General features: G+C 41.1%; 1 protein-coding gene and 1 long non-coding RNA gene across 2 annotated transcripts; one reads left to right on the top strand and one right to left on the bottom strand.

The window, feature by feature from the left end:
• Positions 1-1,497: 1,497 nt before the first annotated feature.
• FAM8A1 (family with sequence similarity 8 member A1) lies at positions 1,498-12,644 on the bottom strand. Its single transcript, XM_024248878.3, has 5 exons — positions 11,792-12,644; positions 10,210-10,330; positions 8,118-8,241; positions 7,118-7,257; positions 1,498-5,015 (listed from the first exon to the last, which is right to left on the bottom strand). The coding sequence occupies exons 1-5, from the start codon at positions 12,501-12,503 to the stop codon at positions 4,871-4,873; spliced, it is 1,242 nt and encodes a 413-aa protein (XP_024104646.2). The 5' UTR covers positions 12,504-12,644; the 3' UTR covers positions 1,498-4,870.
• Positions 12,346-23,919, top strand: LOC134761652 (uncharacterized). The gene is made up of 3 exons (XR_010140583.1): positions 12,346-14,132; positions 22,519-22,586; positions 23,831-23,919. It is a non-coding gene; the product is annotated as an uncharacterized LOC134761652 (long non-coding RNA).
• Positions 23,920-25,053: the final 1,134 nt, after the last annotated feature.

Raw genomic sequence — 25,053 nt, 5'->3', positions numbered from 1 at the left:
GCCAGGTCTCCCTCTGTCACCCAGGCTGGAATGCAGTGGTGCTATCATAGCTCACTGCAGCCTTCAACTCCTAAGCTCAAGCCATCTTCCTGCCTCAGCCTTCAGAGTAGCTGGGGACTACAGGTATGTGCCACCATGCTAAGATTTTTATTTTTTATACAGACAGGGTCTTGGTATGATCCTCTTGCCTTCTAACATGCTGCAATTACAGGTGTAAGCTACCAAACCCAGCCAGGAATTGTTTTTAATGAAAAAGAATCTCTAAGGGAGGAAAGTCATGTTCAGAAAGTTTAATTGAATAATTAGGTAGGTGTTTTTATAATTTGGTCGATTGATGAGAGGACTGGTGGCTCTCACTGAATGTACCGTTAGTAATATTTGGCAGGGTATGTCAAATATATGTTCTACGACCCCCATCACCAGAAACTGGGACTGGATAGGTTCCAAAAGTCTGCATCATCAAATAAGCACCTGGCAGACTGATGCACTGAGGTTTGGGGGTGTCACTTTAAGCAAAGTACTAGGTTGTTTTGAGTAATTACGATTCCGAGCATTGAGAAAAAGGTACAGTTCAGACCACTGAAAAATGTCTTTAAGCTGCCTATTAATACTTGTTACAAATTCTCCTCTGAAATTACTTACCTAATTAGTATTTGAAATTAGTTATTGAACTAATTTTAACAACATATAACCAGGCCATTTGCTGGTTAAGCCTGGAAAGAACTTTTCAATTGGAAAGTATTATTTTACTTTGGAAAAGTAAAATACAATGGAAATTTTATAATGGTTATTTTAGCCAGTGCATTTAATGGAAACTGACAAATGTGGTCTAGTAAAATTGAGAAAATGGAGGTAGTAGGTCTAGCTACATGCATCAGCTGTATGACCATGTCAGTCAGAGACTACCTTTTGTAATATAGGGCACCTTTGTAAACTTGTCACAAAAATCCACTCTAGTTCCAAAACAAGTTTGTGGCTAGGCTCATAACAGCAGCACATTGTCTACAGGCCTAACAAGTTTGTGGCTAGGCTCGTAACAGCAGCACATTGTCTACAGGACTTGCACCATCTTTTAGCTACAGTCTAGTTTATCCTTTATTATCTTTGCCCCTGTTGAGTGAGGAACCCGTTGTTTCGCTTCCTGCCTTTCTCTCTGGACCTGTTCATAAAAGTTAGAATGGGAAAGGCTTTTAAGGTCAGAATTGGTTTTAAATTGCCCAGATGAGACTTGTGTGGTGGTTGTGATGGTTAACAACTCTTGAAGGACTGGATTAGTTTAATAGTAAGCTTAATTCATGTACAGGTAACTTGTGAGTGTGCCTGCTAAAAGAATATATCCCTAAAGATGGGCGATTCTTTTTTCATAGATCTCTATTTCTGAAAGCATTCTAGTTTACTGCTAAACCCACTGGAAAACCTGTATTTGGAAGCAAGGTCTCCCTAAGCAGGCGATTCTAGAGCAAACCGTCTCAAAGAAATATACAAAATACAGATGCATTGATGACTAAGTATTTATTGAGACAAATAATACAAATTGGTGGCATACAAATTATTAAAAATAGAATGCTGAATTTTATTTATAGGTGGGCCATCAGATATTGTTTACAGGTTAAGCCTTACTATAATGAACTGCAAAGAAGTATGTATACTGTTTGAAATGAGGAACTTTATCCAGGCAAACATGGGATGTCAAGAGTGGCCTGTGGTACTGGAGACAAGGAATATCAAGTAATTGACATGTTACTTGTCAGATTTTAAGAATACTGTTATTTAGGCATATTCAAAGAAACAACTGCCTGTTTTAATAGGGATAAGTATATAACAAAAACATTTAATATCCATACCCCCTTCAAAAAGCCCTTTATTCCCAAGTAGCAAATAGTGTAAATTAATCTTCAATTCCTTTCTACCCTTCCTTTGCTAGAAATACTTATGCATAACTAAAACACTCAAGTCACTGAAGGGAACAAATCCTTTTACTATCACTTGAATCTAAAAACACTGACTCATTTTGTAATTTGGGTGAAGTAGCTCTCAAATATAATGCACTTTTTTCTATCCTATATACTTGGGTAAAATCGGAAGGTGAGTGCTTAGGCAGAAATAAGTAACTACTGAACCAGTGGGAGCAAAGTTCAGTTGGGCAATACTCTTTATGATACTGACAAGTGAAGGTTTACTAGTTCCAAAAGTGCTGGCTTTATTTCTGTAGTCACAGAGTAGTCTAAAGGTAAGGCTTACCCAGCTCTTGGCTCCCAAGTTAATGTTATTTATTCAGTATGCCAGATTTTTCTCAAGGTGCATTAGCCACTCAGGATAATTTTACTGGTGGGAACTGAGATTTTCTAGACGCCTAAATTAACTGCCAATTCTGGCTTATCTTAGGGACATGCTCATTGAAACAGTATTCTCACTCAGCTTGAATACTAAATTTTGTTCCCTTATTTTGTTAAAGTGATGAATATGTTTGTACAATGAAGACAACTTTCTTTTGGCTTTTTAGGCTACAGCTTCAGCATGAGAATTATACTTTGACACAGAAAATCAGGTCTGTAAGTGAAATATAATAAAGTGTTCTGGAAAGCAGGAGACTACCTTACAACCCCAAGAGAAAAATATGTGGCACTAAGGCCTGGTTCCTTCTTCCCTCGTTGTTTTGTCATGTTTTTCCAAACTTTGGGAATCAAAATCTCTGTGCAAATACTGAATTCACAAATTGAAACAGACTCTTGGGTTCTATTATAAAGGCAAATAATACTTCTGTGTATTTTGTAGGGTTATACAGTATAATACCTCGAATCCATGGTTGGAGCTGACTGAACCTACATAGATACTAATCTGAATGACTCATATATAGAAAATGTGCAATATTCTAAGTATAAAAAATTAAACTGGACTAGTTTGCTTTTGTTTTATAGTATAAATGAAAATAATCTAGATGGCAAACTATTCAATTATCTGAGCAGAAATTACGAATGAAAGATGTATTCCAGACCTATATGATTGAGGGACATTTCAACTTGAATTCCCCAGTGGCAAAAGTGGTGTATAAACTAATGCTAGTGTATACACTACTAAAGTGCCAAGTTACGTAACATCTCCTAATTTTAAAAATGAAAGATTTTTCTTTTTTTCACTGTGAAAGGCGGTAACACTAAATCTTCCCCATGGGTGCAAGTGAATGATTTATTTAGTATATTGACATACTTAACTATTAGTGTTTCTGGGAAGCTGGATTTGACATAAACTTATTTTGAAAAACACGGTTTATGAAATTTTGTAATAAAATTAATAGACATTAAGTTTCTATAATCAAATGTGAATCTCTGTTGTCACAGTTTTAAATGTCAAAGAAAAATCTTTGAAAATTAATATAGTGATAATAGATATGTACTGTGTTTGCTATTAAATTTAAGACCAAGAACACCACCTAGATTGATCCCTTAAGTAATCAAATTTTTGAACTGTGCAATGCAGTTTAGTGTGTCTTTGGAAAACAATGTCAGAGCTGGAGAAAATACCTAAGAATCAAAACTTAAGCCATAAATAGTACAGGTATATCTCAGCACAGCTAACTGGGACATCTAGGAAAAGCACACACACATAATAAAACCCCACAATTTTGCTTCAACAGAAGAATAAAGCAAAATGGCAATATACACAGTATCACTTTGCTTAACATTTCCCCCCAGACTTTAGCAGACCTAAAATGAGCTTAAAGAATCTAGAATAATGTCTGGGAATGCCAGTCTCCCTTGCTTTAGAGAGAATAGTCCATAATGGGAAAATTGCTAATATTTTGCAAGCTATTAATAGTATTTATAGTTAATCATGAAATATTAAGATTTTTTTAACTCCTTGATGTTTCAACAGTCATAGAACTATATAAAATATAAGGAAAGTAGTATGTGAATATACTGTATATAAATAGAATTTACACTCATTGAGAACACTGAGAAGCACTAATACTTTCTTCATGCTGCACACATACTGGGAATACTTTTACAGTAAATATGCAACTGTTTGATGGAGGTGATTTCTCCCCACATATTTATAGTTTGATTCAGGGCACTGAAAACACTTGCACATAAATTATAAGTTCAATTTACAGTGAAAACTTACTCCCCCACCATTAAAAGTAATCACTAACTTACCTTTTAAAAAAAACCAATTAACATAGCAATATGACTTAATACTTTTTCATCATCATGAGAAACTTGCCCCTAAATACATGTTCAAGCATTAAGAATAGTTGTCAAGTTACATCATTACGAACGGGAACTGCAGTATGGATTTGAAAACTTCAGGTAAGGGAACTGCTAGGCCTGCCTCACTTGTCCCTTTCTCTTGCAGCCAACTCACCACCTCCTGGGATGGGAGACAGTGGATTATCCAATTTGTGTTCTCATTCCCTCCCCTAAACACCAAAGACAATTTCCCCAGGAAGTGTAAACTAAAAGATGAGTCACATAGGTGTTTACAAAACACAACTGGACATTTTCCATTATTTTGGGATAAACCAAAATAAATTTTAAAGTTTCATTTGGAGATTTCAAAGCTGAAAATGCTTTCAGCAAATTCTTAGATCTTAAGAAAGTACCTTAGATCTTAAGAAAGTATATATTGTCCATTGTTTATAAAATCATTTGCCTTTTTGATCTAAAAATTTTAATACTTGAATTTAATAGATTTTTCTTCTGGAAAAGTTCTTTGGCATTCAAGTAAAATCAATACTTTCAGAGTAGTCACCTGCATCACACTGGAGTGACTGCTTTAATTTCTAAATCATCAATTAGTGTAACCCAGGGATACTGATGGCCTTGAGACATAATTTAGTCTTAGTGTGTGGAAATCAGGGTTTTGGGGGGCATCATCTGACCCCATTTCTTTTTACCACAATGGTTCCTGCTACAATGTCATAAGCTGTTCGATTATGCTGAAAAAACAGTAGTGTGATGAAAGCAGGGAAAAAAGAAGCAATTGAAAAATTCTTGATCAAAGCTCGGATAGTGGACCTAAAAAGTTAAAACAAAAGTATCAGGTAAGTTACACATCAAACCACATATAGATTAATGGTATCCCATCAAGTTCAAAATAGACATTTAAAACACAATTATACTTCTCTACAGAAGTCTACAGGGAAAAAGACATTCAAAGTATAGTTGAGAGAATTTTTACCTTTGATATATTTTCAAGTAGCACTGTATCATGATCAAACCACCTGGGCTATTTCTAATAAGACTTCAACAACATAAAAAGCAGTAATAAACATGTCTCAGAATATTGAACTAGAAAATACAGAGCTTTCTAGTATTTTCTCAGAAGAAATGAACATGAATTCTGAGTACTTTCTGAGTATGCTTACTGTAGTCCCATTTGTCTACCTTATAGAAAAAACATGCATTTTAAAGTACTGTGTGTTCTTTAATCAGCATTTTCCTTTGTGGGATCCAGTGATTAAGCAAAGCTTTTGAAAGCTTTCAACAATCACTCAGAATGGAGAATTATCCTACTTATGTTAGATTTCTGCCTTTTAGTGCACTGAAGGGCTGCAGAAAAGTACAGTGGCTACGAGTGTGGGTTCTGAATCCAGACTAGTTAAATTCAGATCCATCTTCTACCAATTACTAGTTGTATTCCACATCTGCAAAAAGGGAACAATAGTATCTATCTTATGAGGTTGTTAGCATTAAATTAGTTAATACACATGCAGTGTTATGAGCATTAAATTAGTTAATACATATGCAGTGTTATTAACAGTGCAGGTATATAAAAAGTACTCAATAAACATTAGCCATTACTGACTCTTATTAAAAGAAGTAGGTAGGTTTATAATTACCAAATTTTTTTTTTTTTTTTTTTTTTGAGATGGAGTCTTGCTCTGTCACCCAGGCTGGAGTGCAGTGGTGCAATCTCAGCTCACTGCAAGCTCCGCCTCCTGGGTTCATGCCATTCTCCTGCCTCAGCCTCCTGAGTAGCTGGGACTACAGGGCCCGCCACCATGCCCAGCTAATTTTTTGTATTTTTAGTAGAGACGGGGTTTCACCGTGTTAGCCAGGATGGTCTTGATCTCCTGACCTCGTGATCTGCCCACCTCAGCCTCCCAAAGTGCTGGGATTACAGGCGTGAGCCACCGTGCCCGGCTATAACTACCAAATTTTAAGAAAAATTTGAAGATGGCAAAACCAAGGTTTCTAGAGTCACTTGTTTATATTTCTTGATGTAACAATCCAGGTCTGAATCATTCTGGCAAAAATTGCAGCCAATATCTTGTTTGGCTCAACTGACTACCAGCCACTGACCTCCACAATTTCCATTATCACTGGTTGTACCCTCCCCCAGCGCTAGATGCCAACAGCTAACCTTGAATACTTGGCAGTATTACAAGCTCTCACCTAACAGCAGGAGAAGGATGCACGAATGCATAGCTGTCAAAACTCTACTGCCTATTCAAGATGGAATAATGACAGGTACGGCCAAATGGAGACTCAAGGCAGATTAGTACCTGACCTAACGTCCACAGATCCAGAGAATAATAAAGGTGGTTGTGGAGCACTAATACAGCATCAACACCCAAATCATCCTCTTGTATTGTGACTTATAATTCATAAAATGATCATCTTGAGGCAAGGCATGGTGGCTCACGCCTGTAATCCCAGCACTTTGAGAGGCGGAGGCAGGCGGATCACAAGGTCAGGAGATCAAGACCATCCTGGTTAACATGGTGAAACCCCATCTCTACTAAAAACACAAAAAATTAGCCGGGTGTGGTGGCGAGCGCCTGTAGTCCCACCTACTCAGGAAGGAGGCTGAGGCAGGAGAATGGCGTGAAGCTGGGAGGCGGAGCCTGCAGTGAGCCAAGATTGTGCCACTGCACTCCAGCCTGGGCAACAGAGTGAGACTCCATCTCAAAAAAAAAAAAAAAAAAAAAAAGATCATCTTGAAAATGTATACTGTAAAAGAGGTCTACAATGATGTAACACAACTGAAATAAATATTCACTTTGTTTTAAACTTAATAAATATAAGCCTATCTACTATGAAGAAAAAAACCCCAATATTCTAAAACACATTATTTTCATAAGTATGTAGTAGATTAAGCTAAGAAAAGGACTTACGTTGTAATGCTAACATTTGAGGAAGGAATCACTAAAACCCGACTTGGTGCAATAAGCACTGATGTATCACATGTCACAACTCGAAGCCCCAGCAGGAACTTCCCTGGGGTAGCTCCACCTGCTCCCCAAATGCAAATTATCTAAGGAAAAAAGGATGATTTAAAAATAACTTACTGGCTCAACTATACCAATTTTAAAGATAAACTTTTCCCACCATATTATTTCATGTTTTAAATTTTTCAAGTTGAAAGAATTGCATAGAATACTCAAAAGTTAACCATTTAACTTTATGCATTTCTGTAGGTCTCTAACATGTCCAATACCACAAGATGTCTGTCTCCTGTAATATTTCTCTATGACTACTATACTTTGCAGTAAGTTGTTTCTGTGGAAAACTACATTGGAAGTTCCACAACCAATTTACAAGTATATTTTTGGACCACAGTCTATAAGTGAAATTTTATTTGAGTTTCTAAGACTGAGAAATATTTCAAAGAAATTGTAAAATGTCTCTCTTCCAAAAGTTTTTACTTAATGATTAGTTAAAATTTGGAAAAAAACAGAAAAGTAGACACGTGGAAAAGACATGAATAATTATAAATTTCTATTACTTTTTCGTCTTGAGCTGATAATCTAAAATTAGACTGTTGCCTGGGTGCGGTGGCTCATACCTGTAATCCCAGCACTTTGGGAGGCCAAGGTGGGCAGATCACTGAGGCCAGGAGTTTGAGACCAGCCTGGCCTACATGGCAAAACCCTGTCTCTACTAAAAATACAAAAATTAGCTGGGTGTGGTGGTATGCACCTGTAGTCCCACCTACTCAGGAGACTGAGACAGGAGAATTGCTTGAACTCAGGAGGCAGAGGTTGCAGTGAGCCAAGATCACACCATTGCACTCCAGCCTGGGAGAAAGAGTGAGACTCTATCTCAAAAAAATAAATGTAAAAACATAAAATTAGATTGTTAAATATTAATTCTTGCTGAAGTCCAGTAGCTTACCTCATAGAAACAAACTAATAATCTGTATATAAGAGCCACAACCATCATTTTCTGCAAGTCTTCCATTGATGTGTCTTCATCTATTTCTTCTATTATATAATGCATAGCAAACTTAGAGATATCCCTACACAAAAATAATAGTTTGGGGTTATAAACAATTAGTTACCAGAACAGTAGCACTGACTTTTTTTTCATTAGTGCAAGTCATACATTTTAATTGAAATTCTAAACTAATCTTTAGATTCCCAACCATTTAGTATCATAAAGTATTCATTAGTTTATTCAAAAAATAAGCAGCATTATCATGAGCAGACACTGTACTAGCCCTGGGGAAATAAGGGTGAATGAATTTACATGGTCCCTGCTTTCATGGAGGGTCTAACCTAGCAAAGAATACAGAACAATAAATAAGCAGCAATAATAAAGTGGGATGAGTGCTGTGATGGGGAACCTAGGATACTATGGAAACATACACCAGGTACACTTAACCTTGTGAAGGTTTCCCAGAAAAGACAGTTAGATGAGGATCTGAAGGATGAAGAGAAGTTAGCCAGACCAAGAAGAGGAAATAATGTTCCACAAAGAGGGAACAGCAGGAAAGAATGTCTTGGAGAAAGAGAGAATATGATAGAAGCTATAAGCAGTTTGGTGTGGCTCATATACTAAATGTGAGAGGTGGCAGTGATTAAGAAATAAAGGCAGGGTGTGGTGGTATGCACCTGTAGTCCCACCTACTCGGGAGGTTGAGACACCCTCCTGAGTATAAACCACATGATGAAATTCAGACTTTATCCTGCTGGTAAAGAGAAACCATTGAAGGGGCTGAGCATGGTGGCTCACACATGTAATCCCCATCTCTAAAAAAACAGTAAAAATTTTAAAAAGAGAAACCATTGAAGGGTTTCAAGGTAGGAAAGGAGCAGAACCAGGATTTATGATCACTTTGGTTTTATATCAGAGACTGGACTGAGATAAAACAGGAGACTGAGTTACCACTAGAAGGCTTCTGCTATAATCCAAGCAAGAGATGACAGTAGTCGGAGTAGGGAGAAGCAATGATGATAAAAAATGGGCCAGGTGCAGTGGCTCATGCTTGTAATCTCAGCACTTTGGGAAGCTAAGGCAGGAGGATCATTTGAGCCCAGGAATTTGAGACCAGCCTGGGCAACATAGGGAGACCCCATCTCTACAAAAAAAAAAATTTTTTTTTAATTAGCTAGGCATGGTGGAGCATGCCTGTGGTCCCAGCTCCTTGTGAGGCTGAGGTGAGAGTGTCACTTGGGCACAGATCAAGGCTGCAGTGAGCCGTGATTGTACTACTGCACTCTAGCCTGGGTGACAGAGCAAGACTCTGTCTCAAAAAAAGAAAAATGATCTGGCAGTGAGGAGGTCTGGGGTTGAAAGCTATTCAGGAAATTGAACATAAAGGAGTTGGTATTTCACTGGATGTGTAGTGGAGTGAGAGGGAGGGACAGGGAGGAATCACAGTAATAGGTTTCTGGCAAGGACCCTGAAATTTGACTGCACAGGTTTGTATCTTGACTCCGTCATTTACTACCTTTGTAACATTTTAAGTTCTGTGCTCAACTTTTCATAAACCCAAATTTCAAACTCTATAAAATGGTGGTATTAATCTCTACATCTCATCTTGGTATTAAGATTAAATAAGAATCCATATAAAGTGAGCAAGCTCAATACATGGCATATAGAAAGTACTCAGGAAGTGATAACTGCTATTATGATTATTGTTAATCTGGAAGGATTACTCAAATAAATGTCTCACTTTGAAGTTCACTTGGGACTTGCCCCACAGTATATGCAATCCCATTTGGAAATGCCATCTAGTTGATTATTAATTCACCTACCAAAAGCTCTTTATACCTTTGTCTTTAGAGACTCCACAAGATAGCAAGAGGGAACAGGATAATGAGAGGTAAATTAGTTCCTGGACTAAAAGAATAGGTGAATAAAATCAAAGCAGGTTTGGAGGCTCTTTTTACCTATTTTTGATAGGTGAGATTCCCACAATGTAATAATACAAGATCATTAAACAGTAGAAATTAAAACCTTTCTGCAAACGTCCTCAACTTACTTTATCCCACTGAGGTGCATAATGCTTAAGACAATGGTTGCTTTTATAAAGAAGAGAATAAAGAAATCCACCATCTCTGCCATAAATCTGTGGGCCAAGGACGGAATAACATATTCTCTGCCTGTAAATTAAAAAAAAAAAAAAGGAAAAACAAATCATTTCACATAAGTCTTGGAACACAAGCCATATAATGAATTGCTAAAGAAAGTCAAGGTACAACTTAATAAAAAATATTTATAACCGTGCAGCAGCTATTGATACTGATTCCACCAAGAATCCATGTTACTAAAATAGAGTAACAGTACTCCACTATTTACTGAACTTAAAGTTTGCTTTCATCACCTTAACGTTTAAAAATTGATTTCACACGGCCAGGCGCAGTGACTCACGTCTGTAATCCCAACACTTTGGGAGGCCGAGGCGGGCAGATTGCTTGAGGCCAGGAGTTCGAGACCAGTTTGGCCCTGGCCAACATGACGAAACCCCGACTCAACAAAAAATACAAAAATTAGTCGGGCGTGGTGGCGCATGCCTTTAGTCCCAGCTACTAGGGAAGCTGAGGTGGCAGGATGGCTTGAACCTGGGAGGCAGAGGTTGCAGGGAGCCAAGATCGCGCCACTGCACTATCCAGGCTGGGCGATAGAAGCAGACCTTGCCTCCCCGCCCCACTTTCCCCCCAAAAAACTGATTTCACAGATAAATTTGATTAGGGTACCCACTACATTTCACTAGGAACTCTAATGAGGAGAATCCAGGTGGCCACATCTAAGTGACACAAAATTAAACATTTTTTAGTACAAATCAAGGATAAATATCGGCAATTAGTACAAAGTAAATCCCTGTAATCCCCCCAACCCCTGTTTTTTTAGTTTGTTTGCTTTCTTTAAAATAAACCCAGTGAGTATCAATCTGTCATCCTAAATTCTGACTGAGATCAGAGGCATCAACTAGTTCTTGTCCCATCTATCTGTGGCTAAAATAAACGAAAAGTCTAACTAATAGCTTAAATAGTAAACTAAGAAGTGTAACTAATTCAAAATATTCTAGTTCACACACAGAAGCAAAAACAATTACACAATATGCAAAATATTGATCAAATGAAGTGAAGCTTTGACCCAATCAAAACTTCCTAACTCCACTTGTATCCATGTCAATCTCCTTTTATATCCGTTCAGTTCCACTGTCCTAAGTAGCCAATGTCTGAATAATTTTCAGCATTACCAGTCGAGCCCCTCCAAAAGTGGGTTTGCCATTTGCGAATTTAGCTTTGGCCCTCACTCTGCAGAGCGTGAAAACCAAAGGAAGAGGATGGTTTGAAGAGCAATTTCTTTTCACGAATAAACAGCTAGTCCCATGAGTAAGGGAATCAATTTGGAGTGCCAGGTCTAAAGGAAGAAGAAACTGTATTGCCTCCTTGTACATTTTGGGAATTTAGGGCCTGGACAAACGATAGCTAGTGAACCGGCAGGATGGTCAACCAGAGTAGAAGCAGCAGTTACAGGTCTAAAAAGCGTGCCAGTTCTACCCCACAGGCCCCCGAAGACCCTTCTACTCCGCCCAGCCTCCACCTCGCGTTTCTCACCTGCCTGTCGCCCGGTCTCGCTCGCGCTTCGCGAAGGGGCTGCGGATCCTACCCTCGTCACTGGAGTGGCCCGGACCGACGCCTGCACGTGAGGAGCCCGGGGTCCCAGGCCCGCGACTGGAGCAGGGGTGCTGATGCCGGCAGCTGTCCGCAGGTCAGGCCCCGCGGCCCCGGGGCTCAGGAAGTAGAAGGGGTTGTAATAGCCCAGATGCGGGGGCGGCGGCGCCGCGGCCTGTGGGACTGCAGCGCCGCCCGAAGGGAAGCTCTGCGGGGAGGGCTGGGGGCTGCAGTAGGCTGGGAAGGCGGCCAGGCCGCTGTGCCAGGTGAGGTAGCCGCAGTAGGACTGCCACAGCCACTCGTGCACTTGCCGGGAGTACTCGCGGGCGCTCAGCCGCGCTGGTCTCTCTCGTGGCGCCGCGGCTTCGGGCGCCTCGCAGCCCGCCTGCTCCTGCAGCTCCGGACCGGAGCCGGAGGCCGCCTCCCCGCGCTTCCTGAGCTCGCGCGGCGGCTCCAATTCGTCGGCGGCGGCGACGGCCGCGAGGCCCGGGGCTGTGAGCCGGCCCGGGGCCTGGGGTTCGGCCTGGGGGTCGTCGCGGGGGCGAGGGACGGCGGTGGTAGGAGGGCCTCTCAGGGAAGGGACGGGCTCGTGGTCCCCTCCGCCATCGTCCTGCCCGGGAGGGCGGCCTCGGGCTTCCTCGGGCCCCTCGGCCATCGTCGCCTCAGCAGCACCCTCCGGGGTACCTGTCACTGCTCCGTTTCCCTCCCCCAGTGGCCCCTCCCCAACAGCCCCGTCACCACCGCAGCAGCCGCAGGCGTCAACAATCCCCCGCCGGAAGCGGAAGCCCCGCCCCTTAGGAGCAACGCCGCCGCCAGGCGGAGCTGGAAAGGGAGGGAGGGAGGTGCGTTTGCAGTCCTGGGTTCGGGCCCTAGTAGTAGGTGGCTGGTCGGTGACTGGGACCAGACCGTCGCCTCCTCCCTTTTACAGCTTTAAGTCTGTGACCCGAGGCCTCTCTGTATATTCCCGTGGGGTTGGGCCTGGTTGTCCTGGGAGAAACTAGATGGATGAGGAGCATTTCCGAGACAGGTCCCAGGGCCAGCGCAGCCTTTTCTGTTGCAGAACCGCGACTGTTGTTTTGGGCTCCAGGCCGGAGGGTTTGTTGCTTGTGTTCATTCCAGTTAACCATTAGGACTCGAGAAGGTGATACAGAACGCATCTATCTTCTTAGAAGATAAGAAATTAAAAGCCAAACTAAACTGGGACATATGTTAATATATTGGTACCACTGAGACATAGGAAAGTGTATTAAAATGTAACTAGTGAGGTGCTATGTATACTTCAGAGGAAGGGGAAATTATGCATGGGCCAGACTACTAACAAAAGGCTCCAAAGCCTGGGATATGCTGAGGGCCTTTCCATAACAGAAAATGAAAAGGAACCTAAATTTGAGACTAGATTTGAGGAAAGGCACAGTTCCGCTGGAGTAGAAAACGTCTGTCTACCGCAGTGGAAAGTAAATTTTCATAAATGCAGACTAGCTCCAGGGTGAGGACAGAATCTAGCTTTTAAATCAGTATAATCCCTCTTCTTTTACATTTGAAAATCTCTGCAGCGATATGTCATTGTATCCCCAGCACCATACAAAGGACATACAAGGGCCAAATACCGTGGGAATGTTTATTAATGACATTAATGATGATGCTGTCCGGGCCAAGGGAAAACTTCGCTTCACCTTCTGAAGTTTCGCTGAAAGCCGCTAGGAGAAAAGACATAGACATTGATTTGACCATCGTTTTATGTGACACGGGAGCCTTCAGAATGAACACCCAAATATAACAAGGGAAATCGTGTATTGTATGCTTTGGTTCACAAAGCATGGACAGCCGTATAAAACAATGACTGGACAAGGCCGGGCGCGGTGGCTTACGCCTGTAATCCCAGCACTTTGGGAGGCTGAGGCGGGCGGATCACAAGGTCAGGAGATCGAGACCATCCTGGCTAACACGGTGAAACCCCGTCTCTACTAAAAATACAAAAAATTAGCCGGGCGTGGTGGCGGGCGCCTGTAGTCCCAGCTACTCAGGAGGCTGAGGCAGGAGAATGGCGTGAACCCGGGAGGCGGAGGTTGCAGTGAGCCAAGATTGCGCCACTGCGCTCTAGCCTGAGAGACAGAGCAAGACTCTGTCTCAAAAAAAATGACTGGACAAAAAACACTCTGATGCCAACAGGCAAGAAACCCAGCAAGGCCTATCTAGATTCTCCTTGGCCTGTCTGCAGCATTCATTCTGGGTATCGAACAGGACCTTCTGGAATGGGGGCTGTGGCCTACAACAGTTAAACAAGGTAGGTCAGATAATTTCTTTCTTTTCTTTTCCTTCTTTTTTTTTTTTTTTTTGACAGAGTTTTGCTCTTATCGCCCAGGCTGGAGTGTGATGGTGCGATCTCGGCTCACTGCAACCTCCCCCTCCCAGGTTCAAGTGATTCTCCTGTCCTAGCCTCCCAAAGTAGCTGGGATTACAAGCGCCCGCCACCACGCCCAGCTAATTTTTTTTTGTATTTTTAGTTGAGACGGGGTTTCACCATGTTGGCCAGGCTGGTCTTGAACTCCTGACCTCAGGTGATCCACCCGCCTCGGCCTCCCAAAGTGCTGGGATTACAGGCGTGAGCCACTGTGCTCGGCCAGATAATTTCTTTATGTCCAATATTTGCACAGAAAGGGGTGCAAGGAGGTTAGAGTAATATTTTTAGATTTGTGGCTGGCTTTGGGAAAGGGTGGGGTTTTGGTTTCTATGCCCTGCTTTGGGAAAGACGGATTCCAGTTTCTATGACTAGCCTTGGGGGTGGGGGTGGGGGGAAGAATGGGATTGAGAGACAGGAGGGTTGGAGAAGGTGGGAAAAATCTTTTGCTTCTGAGGTCTTCATTTTGGGGTATTGTTTTCTGAGTTCCAACAATGCCCAGGGTCATTCTTTTTCTTTCTTTCTTTGTTTTTTTAAAGACAGGGTCTCACTCTGTCACCTAGGCTGGAGTGCAGCAGTACAGGCACTCCTCACTGTAGCTTTGACCTCCCAGGTTCAAACTATCCTCCCACCTCAGCCCGAGTGACTGGGACTACAGGCACGTGCCACTGCCCCCGGCTAATTTTTTTCATTTTTTGTAGAGATGGGGGTCTCACTGTGTTGCCCAGGCTGGTCCCAAACTCTTGAGCTCAAGCAATCCATCCGCCTTGACCTCCCAAAGTACTGAGATTACAGGTGTGAGCCACCACGCCCAGCCTCAGAGTCATTGTTGGCTTTATTCTGGGAGATATAAAAAGCCATAATTTTTTTCCTTAAAAAGCTAATGATCTAGGTTCAAGGGACAGACTGTCAAGAAAATTGAAAACTTATTCAAGATTTCAAAATAAGGGAAAGATTATGGTAGCCTATAGCTAGAAAAGTTTACCCTTACAGATTTCATTTTAAAATCAACTATGAGAAAATTTTAATGTTTAAACAAGCATTCCAAGTTGGGGTGAGGGAAGAAAGAGAAACAGAAACAAAGAGATAAATGTGGCTTGGAATGAGTGAAATATGATTATTGGAGACATGGACTTTATTTTGAATACCACTGTTTATGTAACACCTGGCACAGTGTCACTGTAAACATATAAAATGATATGAGACATGAAACAGCAGAACAAGCCAGAAGAAGAAAAACTCAGGAATGAAGTAACAGAACTTGGGAAAGGGTTAGAAATAAAAGAAAAACTGATTTCAGAAAAGAGGACTAAAATACAAGGAATAAAAGAATAAGAAAATACAAGTGTCTGAAAAGAACTACAATTTGAAAATGAGTTTTTTAAATCAAAAATAAATGTAAACAGAAATAATTTGAGAGAAACGATAAATACTGAAAATAGGCAAAGAAGATCCAACATATAGATTAGAAGTTCTTGATAAAGAAAACCCAAGACAGGTAACAGAACTAATTATAACACATTATAATTCAAAAAAAATTTTTTCTGAAATACATATATGTATGTATCCTAACATTTCACACACACACACACACACACACACACACACACACTCAGAGTCATGAATCACTTAACAACAGGGATATGTTCTAAGAAATGCATCATTAGGCGACTTTGTCCTTATGGGAACACCATAGACTGTACTACTTACACATACTTATATGGTACAGCCTACTATATTCCTAGGCTATATGGTATAGCCTATTGCTCCCAGGCTACAAACCTGTACAGCATATTAATGTACTGATTACTGCAGGCAGGTATAACACAGTGGTATTTGTACATCTAAATATATCAAAACATAGAAAATACAGTAAAAATACAGTATAAAGGGTTAAAAATGATACACCTGTGTAGGGCACTTACCATAAATGGGGCTTGCAGGACTGGAAGTTGCTGTGGGTGAGTCAGTGAGTGAGTGGTGAGTGAATGTGAAGGCCTTGGACATCACTGCACACTACTGGAGACTTGATAAAAACTGTACACTTAGGCGACACTAAATTTATTTAAAAAAATTTTTTTCTTCCATAATAAATTACCTTTAGTTTATTGCAACATTTTACCTTATAAACTTTTTGATATTTTAAAAACTTTTTGACTCTTTTGTAATAACACTTGGCTTAAAACGCAAACACATTGTACAACTGTACAAAAATATTTTCTTTGTATCCTTATTCTATAAGCTTTTTATTTTTAAAGTTTTTGATAATTATTATTATTTTTTACTTTTTAAGCTTTTTTTGTTACAAATGAAGACACAAACACACATTAGCCTAGGACTACACAGGGTCAGGATCATCAGAATGTCACTAAGTGATTGCACCACTGCACTCCAGCCTGGGTGACAGAGCAAGACCCAGTCTCAAAATAAAATGAAATAAAGATGTCATTAGGCAATAGGAATTTTTCAGCTCTGTTATAATCTTGTGGGATCACAGTGGTATATGACATTCATTGTTGACCAAAATGTCGTTATGCAGCACATGACTATATACATATATCTATATGTATATAGATATATATATATATAGTATGAAATGCCAAGTCCCACTAAAAGAAACAAGCGGTTCTAGGTTTAGGGCAGGGAATGTATGGAATGAGCATGAAATATCTTATTATACTAGAGACCAGAGAAATGGTTAAAGACTTCTGGAGTCATGTCCAAAGGACCCAGCCAACTAGAGGAGGCTCCTATTGGCCATGGATAGGACAATTTGAGTTTCAATAAAGGTAATAATTAGAATGGACTGAAACTCATCATATATGTTTAAATATATAAATTCATCATAACGTGTAGTTCTACCAAAGGGATTAAACCTGAGTGTGCTCAAACTTCTTGATCCAGTTGCCAGTTTACAGAAATAGAGGACAAAGGAGCATATTGAAATATGCCATGAGTGTGCAATCTGCAAAATCCAGACCATGGGGAACCCTGCAAAGTAAACAACTGGGTTATTCAATATATGTATTGTAAGTGGCGGGCGGGGCGGGGGGGGAAGAACCTATAGCTTAAAGGAGGCATAAAAGACATTAAATTAATGAGCAAGACTATAATGTCTAGGGATATACTTAAATGCAAAAAGAAGTGGTTATTTTAAAAGTCAGGGTAGTGATGGGGGTGAAAGGAGTTTGTGATTGGGGTAGAGCACATGGACAGGCTTCTGGTGTGGCTGACAAAGTTCTATTTCTTGGTTTAGGAAGTGATTACAAGGATCTTCATCTTATAATAAACCATTAAGCTGATGAAGAAACTGACAAAAACGGAGAGTTTTCTACTCATATACCCTCACTCTAAACTCAGAAAGATGTATATATATATTTCATAAGAAGGAAATGCAACTCAGAAGCATGGAGTGAGATGCAAAAATAAATGACTTTATGAAAATTAGACCCTGCAAGACTAATTCCTGAGTTAAACGAGTTTGAGAAAAATAGTCTGTAAAAGTATGATGAATTGACCACATGTACTTATCTCCCTTCCAAAACACTCATTGAAATAAAACAAAGGAATAAAGTTACAAACCTACAAGGTAGATGTATTTTTGCAAGGTAGAAAGTCCTTGAGTGAAGGAGGAGAGGTTCAGAACTTGGAGGTGTATGGTACTTTGGAAATTGGAAGTAAAGCACAGTGCTTAAACGAAGCAGATTAAACAAAAGTCTGTTTGCTGAATAGTGGCTCCTCGTCCTCCAATTTTTCTCCAGCCCTGCTCTTGGAATAACTCCTAAGCAGATATTGGAGTATTCTTTCAAGAGACTCAATGGTCCCAGAAAATACCTTTTTTTATGGTGCTATTTGGAATCCAGAAATAAAAAGTTTGTTTTGCCAGTTTATCACTCTACCCTGCAACTTACCAGCAACCGGCAGATAAAAAAATAACAGAGTAGGCTGGGCACAGTGGCTCATGCCTGTAATCCCAGCACTTTGGGAGGCCGAGGTGGGCAGATCACAAGGTCAGGAGTTTGTGAACAGCCTGGCCAATATGGTGAAACTCTGTCTCTACTAAAAATACAACAATTAGCTGGGTGTGGTGGCATGTGCGTGTAGTCCCAGCTACTCAGGAGGCTGAGGCAGGAGAATCGCCTGAACCCAGGAGGCAGAGGTTGCTGTGAGCTGAGATACACCACTGCACTCCAGCCTGGGTGACAGAGCGAGACTCCATCTCAAAACAAACAAAAACAGAGTTTCAGTAAGAAAAGAAGTCTTAACAACAAAAATAAAATCTATAAACTATGATATGTTTGAACTTTTGAGAATAATATTGAGCATTTGACAAATTTTAAAAAATAGTTGGATATACAGAGAACCAAATATTTAAAAAAAGAAAAGCAATCACTAACACCATGAAAAGCAAAAACAAAACCAAAAAACCCCAAAACAACAACCCAAGTAAGGAAAGAAAACATAGTCATAAATTCCTTGGCTCATCATTGAATAATATTTACAGTCAAAGCAACAGCAATACTACTATTTTTTTTTTTTTTTGAGATGGAGTCTTGCACTGTCGCCAGGCATGTGCATGCAATGGCATGATCTCGGCTCACTGCAACCTCCGCCTCCCGGGTTCAAGCAATTCTCCTGCCTCAGCCTCCCAAGTAGCTGGGATTACAGGCGCCCACCACCATGCCCGGCTAATTTTTTGTATTTTTTTTAGCAGAGATGGGGTTTCACTATGTTGGCCAAGCTGGTCTCGAACTCCTGATCTTGTGATCCACCCACCTCGGCCTCCCAAAGTGCTGGGATTACAGGCGTGAGCCACCGTGCCCAGCCCTAGCAATACTACTATTTTACAAAAGTGTGATGTATTTAGTTATAAAGGATGGGAAACACAGGAAGTGGGATAAGGTGTAAGTTAGCTGAAAGCTGACCTCTTATGAAGTCGGTAGATGATTACATCTGAAACTGATCTTTAAAAATTGAAGTAAACACCTTATTTAGAAATACGGAAGCAAGTAAAGGAAATATCAGATTAAACAACTCAAATAGTTGAAAGTATTCAGGATCACCTTTGTGGAAATTAAATGAAGCCTTCTTCAAGACACACTTGTCAGTGTCCTGATTTTGTAAAAAGCAAAAAGAACTTACTGTCATATGCAAGAAAATAAACTGTCTAACAATGAGCTTGCTTCAGGGAGCAGAAGGGGGCTGGGAGTGGGGAAAAGCTGGGATAGGGTATTGCCATCAAAATTGCTGTTTAATTTTTTAAAAACAATTGCTCTGATTAAAAAAAAAAGTAAGGCTGGCATCAGGTATGGCTGAATAGAGAGGGTTCAAATAGTGTCATCAGGATCTGGTTTCTGTCTTAGCAATGCAGACTCTCCTGTTAGGATCAAAAGATGGCTTCAGCCTTTACATTCTTTGTATTTGTTTGTTTGTTTATTTATTTATTTTTTGAGATGGAGTCTCGCTCTGTCACCCAGGCTGCAGTGCAGTGGTGCAATCTTGGCTCACTGCAACCTCAGCCTCCCAAGTTCAAGCAATTCTTCTGCCTCAGCCTCCCAAGTAGCTGGGATTACAGGCGCCTGCCACCCTGCCCATCAGACTTTACATTCTCTTTATATTTTTAGTCTTGAGAAGGAATGAGCTTTCCTTCTGGGTGAAAAGCTGTGGGCTAATAAATGAAGCCTGAGTCCATTAAGGGACAGGAGAGCCAAGGAAAGGACACTTAACAGGACCAAATGAGAAGAGAGAAGAGAGAAGAGAGAAGAGGAGAAGAGAAGAGAGAAGAGGAGAAGAAGGAGGGGAAGGGGGAGGGGGGGAGTAAGAAAGAAAGAAAGAGGGAGGGAAGGAAGGGAGAGAAAGAGGGAGAAGGAAGGGAGGGAGGCAAGGAAAAAAAGAAAGAAAGGAAAAAGAAAGAAAAAAGAAAAACAAAAGAAAAGGAAGAAAAAAGAAAAAGAAAGAGAAAGAAAGAAAAAGGAAGAAAAGAAAGAAAGACAAACATCTAAAATATAGCAGAAAATTTAAGCAAAATGGAGGTGGAGAAAAGCCCACAGAATTGAAGAGGAACTTACTGACTTGGGGCAAACAGGTCTATGAAGTGGTGGAAGCCAAATCGATCTATTGCAGTGATTTTCAAACTACATCTGGAAAGTTTTTAGAAGTGAAGATTCTTAGGTCCCACATCTGACCTTCTGAATCAGAAACTTTGGACCTGGGGCCCACCACTCTGTGTTTTAACAAGACCTCCATGTGATTCTGATGAACACTAAAGTTGGAGAACCATTGATCTAGGCCAGTGGGCTTTCTTTGTTGGCAGTGTAAATTGGTAGAACCTCTATGTAGAGCAATTTACCAATATCAGTCATAATTAGAAATGTGGGCCAGGTGTGGTGGCTCACACCTTTAATCCTAACACTTTGGGAAGCCAAGGCAGGAGGATTACTTGAGTCAAAGAGTTCAAGACCAGCCTGGGTAACATAGTGAAACCCTGTCTCTATAAAAAATTTAAAAACTAGCCAAGCATGGTGGTGGACGCATGTAGTCCCAGCTACTCTAGAGGCTGCAGTGGGGGGGGGGGGGTCTCTTGAATCTGAGATGCTAAGGCTCCACTGAGCTGTGACCACACCACTGCACTGTAGTATGGGCAATAGAGTGAGACCCCATTTCAAAAAAAATGTATATACCCTCAGACTCAGCATTTTTAGTTGTAGGAATGTACCCTACAATTATTTGCATGTAAGCAAAATGACTTTTGTTCAAGGTTGCAGCATTATTTGATTGTAAACTTAATATAACTAGCAAGCTGGTAAAACCTGTAGTGGCACATCTATACCGCAGCCTGCTACATACCACCTACAATCCCACTGGTCTCCCTGCCTCCCGTCTTCCCCAGTCTTGACCTGCTCCAATTCATTTCCTGCACTGTTATAGCGAGATCCTCTACATCCAGATAATCAGTTAAGAGATTTTTCCTGAGTCCTGCTCTTTGCTTCTCCAAGTGGTTGATACTGGAAAAGATGACCCTCTTCCAAGCGGATCAGGTCTTTGTGCAGAAGCATGCATTTAGAAGTCTCAGTAACAGAGCTACATTAGAAAGCTTCTGTAATTGTTATTCAATGTTTGGGATTTCAGATCCAAGCTAGAACACTTTACTGCAAACATATTGGATACTTTTAACTAATATAGGAAGCAAAATTGCAGAAAGTTGGCTTGGTCTTTATTGAATCCTTACTTGCTCTGGCCTCTGAGGTTTGAGAGCAGAGTGAGAGTGGGACAGGGACCATTTGGGTGTGTAGTTGAACAGCTTTTGTTTTTTACTGCCCAACATCCTTTCCCCCTTCCAGGAACAGCATCTTGCTTATGCTTAGGAAAACTGCCCTCTCTCATTCTTTTGATTCTTGCACAGATGGAACTGTCAAACCCGATTCCACCTGCCTGCTCCCTCCTCCTTGGATATAGGCCAATCAGATTTTTGTATCCATAGAATCTGAATCTTGAATGATGACTGCAAGTGGTTGAAGATCCATCATTACTCTTTCTTTAGACTATCCCTGGTTCCTGATCATTTCAAGGCCCAATTTTTTACCTTTCCCTTTGATTCTGTGAGTCAACCAATATCTTATGGTATTTTTTTCCTTATTATCCAGAGTCAGATTCTTTGGATTGTAACCAAAGAATAGTAACTATAACAGGATCATAATCACAAGAGGATGTACCAGCTGAACCACATGAAATAGACTTCTTTCTTCCTATTTAGCATCTCTTTGGAGAACAGTGCCACCCCACATTCTTAATCTATGTGGTTCGGATGAAACTGACTCCACCCTTATGGTCCTGGAAGTAGGCACAAGAGAGAATTGCATCCCCCTAGCCACAGGTTCAGGGATAAGAATATGATGTGACTGGGCTGCATAGAGTCATCTCTGGGATTCTGTAGCATCTGAAAAGAGATACTTCCTGTTCACTGGACTGCTAGGTACATGTAAGGATGGGATGGGCCTATAGCTGCTGGTGGCCGTTTTTGCTGCCACATGAATTAACCTCATGGAAAACTGAAACCAACACAGAGAAAAGTGGAACCAAGAGATGGAGAAACAAAGGAAGTTCCCTTATGACATATTTCTGTCCTGGATCCAACTATGCCTGAAACCATCTTGAATGTTAATCTTGAAATTTAGAGTTGCTTAAGCTTTTTCCTTTGTTTCTGTTACAGCCAAAAGAATCCAAACAGAGTAGGATTCCAAAATTCTTTACATTATTTCCCTTTCCTTGTCAGTGAACTAAAGGGCTCCCAAGATCTCTCCTGCAGCATTTTCCTTGAGAAGGAGGAAGGTTTGCATCTCTGTAAGTATAGGTTGAGTATCCTTTATCTAAAATGCTTGGGACTAGAAGTGTTACGGATTTCAATTTTTTTTTTTTTGGATCCTGGAATATTTGCATATATGTAACGAGGTATCTTGGGGATGGAACTCAAGTCTAAACATGAAATTCATTTATTTTTATTTTTATATATTTTTTTGAGATGGAGTCTCGCTCTTGTCATCCAGGCTGGAGTGCAATGGCACAATCTTGGCTTTCTGCAACCTCCACCTCCCGGGTTCAAGCGATTCTCCTGCCTCAGCCTCCCGAGTAGCTGGGACTGCAGGCATGCGCCATCACACCCAGCTAATTTTTGTATTTTTATTAGAGATGGGGTTTCACCATGTTGGCCAGGCTAATCTCGAACTTCTGACCTCAGGTGACCCGCCCACCTCAGCCTTCCAAAGTTCTGGGATTACAGCCGTGAGCCACCACGCCTGGCTCATTTATGTTTTATATAACCTTATTAACATAGCCTGAAGACAATTTTATGTAATATTTTACATGATGTTGTGCCTGAAAGAAAGCTTGAGTACACTGATCCATCAGAAAGCGTAAGTGTCACTATGTTAGCCACCCATGTGGACAGTCTGTAGTTGTTTGGCATCACCATCATTCCTGACTGAATTTATGTGCTACTGATGAGCAATCTTTTTTTTATACTTAATTCACACATAAGTATGTAATAGTAAAAAATATGACATGCTGTTAATGAAAAATGAAAAAACGGGAAAAATTTTAGTGAAAAAAATAATGAGTAAAGGTTAAGTAAGCAGCACAGTAGCACCATCAGAATACCTGAATAGCTGGAAACAACAACAAACGATGGTAGGCTTTCAGTATCCACTACAATGCTGTTTTGATTAAAAGGTTATTGCATGGCTGGGTGTGGTGGCTTGTGCCTGTAATCCCAGCACTTTGGGAGGCCGAGGAGGGCGGATCACCTGAGGTCAGGAGTTTGAGACCAGCTTGAGCAACATAGCGAGGCCCTGTCTCTACAAAATATTTTAAAAATTAGCCGGGCATGGTGGCCATACCTGTAGTCTCAGCTACTCTGGAGGCTAAGGTGGGAGGATCTCTTGGGCCAAGGAGTTCCAGGCTGTAGTGAGCCGTGATAGTGCTGCTGCATTCCAGCCTGGGTGACAGAGCAAGACCTTGTCTCAAAAAAAAAAAAAAAAAAGGCTACTGCACACTGTACCCTGTATTTTTGTATTTTTTTTTTTTTTTAGGTGAGAAGAAACATCAGAAGCAGTTGAAAGACCAGGAAGTGGGTCCTCTAGGGGTGAGAAGGCATTCTGAATAAACTGTGTGTTGTACACCTGCGTTTTAACTGTGACCTGTCACATGAGGACAAGTGTGGAATTTTCCACTTTTGCGCCATGTCAGTGCTAAAAGTTTCAGATTTTGGAGCATTTTTTATTTCAGATTTTTCAGAATAGGAATGCTCAACCTGTATTTCCTCTCAACAAACTTCCTTGGAGCTGAGTCATAAAATATTCAAGTGGTACCATCTGGTGTCGCTCTTGAAGGCATTCCTCATCATTGATTACAAGGCTGTGCCTGTGTCATAGGCCAGTGATGCTCATGCTTTTCCCTTGGAGGAGGAGCTATTTGCCACCTGGGCATTCTGCTCAGCCGCACTGTAGAAGTCTGCAGTCATTTCAGGAATGCTTTGCACCAGTGCTTCTTGATTCTGACTGCACACTAGAATCTCGGAGGAGTCTCTAAAAAACACCCATGTCTAGGCCCACCCCTAAAGATTCTGATTTAACTGGCTTTTTTTAGGACCCCGCCATCCATATTTTCTAAATACCCTCCAGGCAATTCTACTGTGTAAGTAGAGTGGGGGTCACTGGCATCCACTGTGGCTCGAGATAGCCCCAGCTGGTTCTACACAGAGTGACTCTGTTTTCCCTGAGTTTCCTCGGCTGAGTGTGTAGGCTTTCTCTACCCACTCTAGTCACAAATTCATTTCTGAACTCATTTGCTAAGCATTTTAAGTGCTGGATACTATGACAGGTATAGAGAATGCAAAGATGAGTGAAACACCGTTTTGGTTGTTGAGAGTATGACAGACTAGATGGGAGAGACTGCCAGGTAAACAGGTACGGGGGTCAAGTGTGAACCCAAAGGAGGGAGTGGTCAGTTCTACCTTTGAGAGACAGAGGTGACAACTGGGAAAGGCTTTATAGAGCAGGTGGCTTTGAATTGAGTCTTAAAAGTATTATAAGAACATGGGCTGGGCAGGCACGGTGGTTCACACCTGTAATCCCAGCACTTTGGGAGGCCGGAGGCGAGTAGATCACGAGGTCAGGAGATCGAGACCATCCTGGCTAACACGGTGAAACCCCGTCTCTACTAAAAATACAAAAAAATCAGCCGAGCATGGTGGTGGGTGCCTGTAGTCCCAGCTACTCGGGAGGCTGAGGCAGGAGAATGACGTGAACCCGGG

The sequence above is a fragment of the Pongo abelii genome, chromosome 5, assembly GCF_028885655.2.
Source record: "Pongo abelii isolate AG06213 chromosome 5, NHGRI_mPonAbe1-v2.0_pri, whole genome shotgun sequence".
NCBI lineage: Eukaryota > Metazoa > Chordata > Mammalia > Primates > Hominidae > Pongo > Pongo abelii.
Note: the sequence above shows the minus strand (reverse complement) of the source record. Positions and strands in the feature narration are given on the sequence as shown.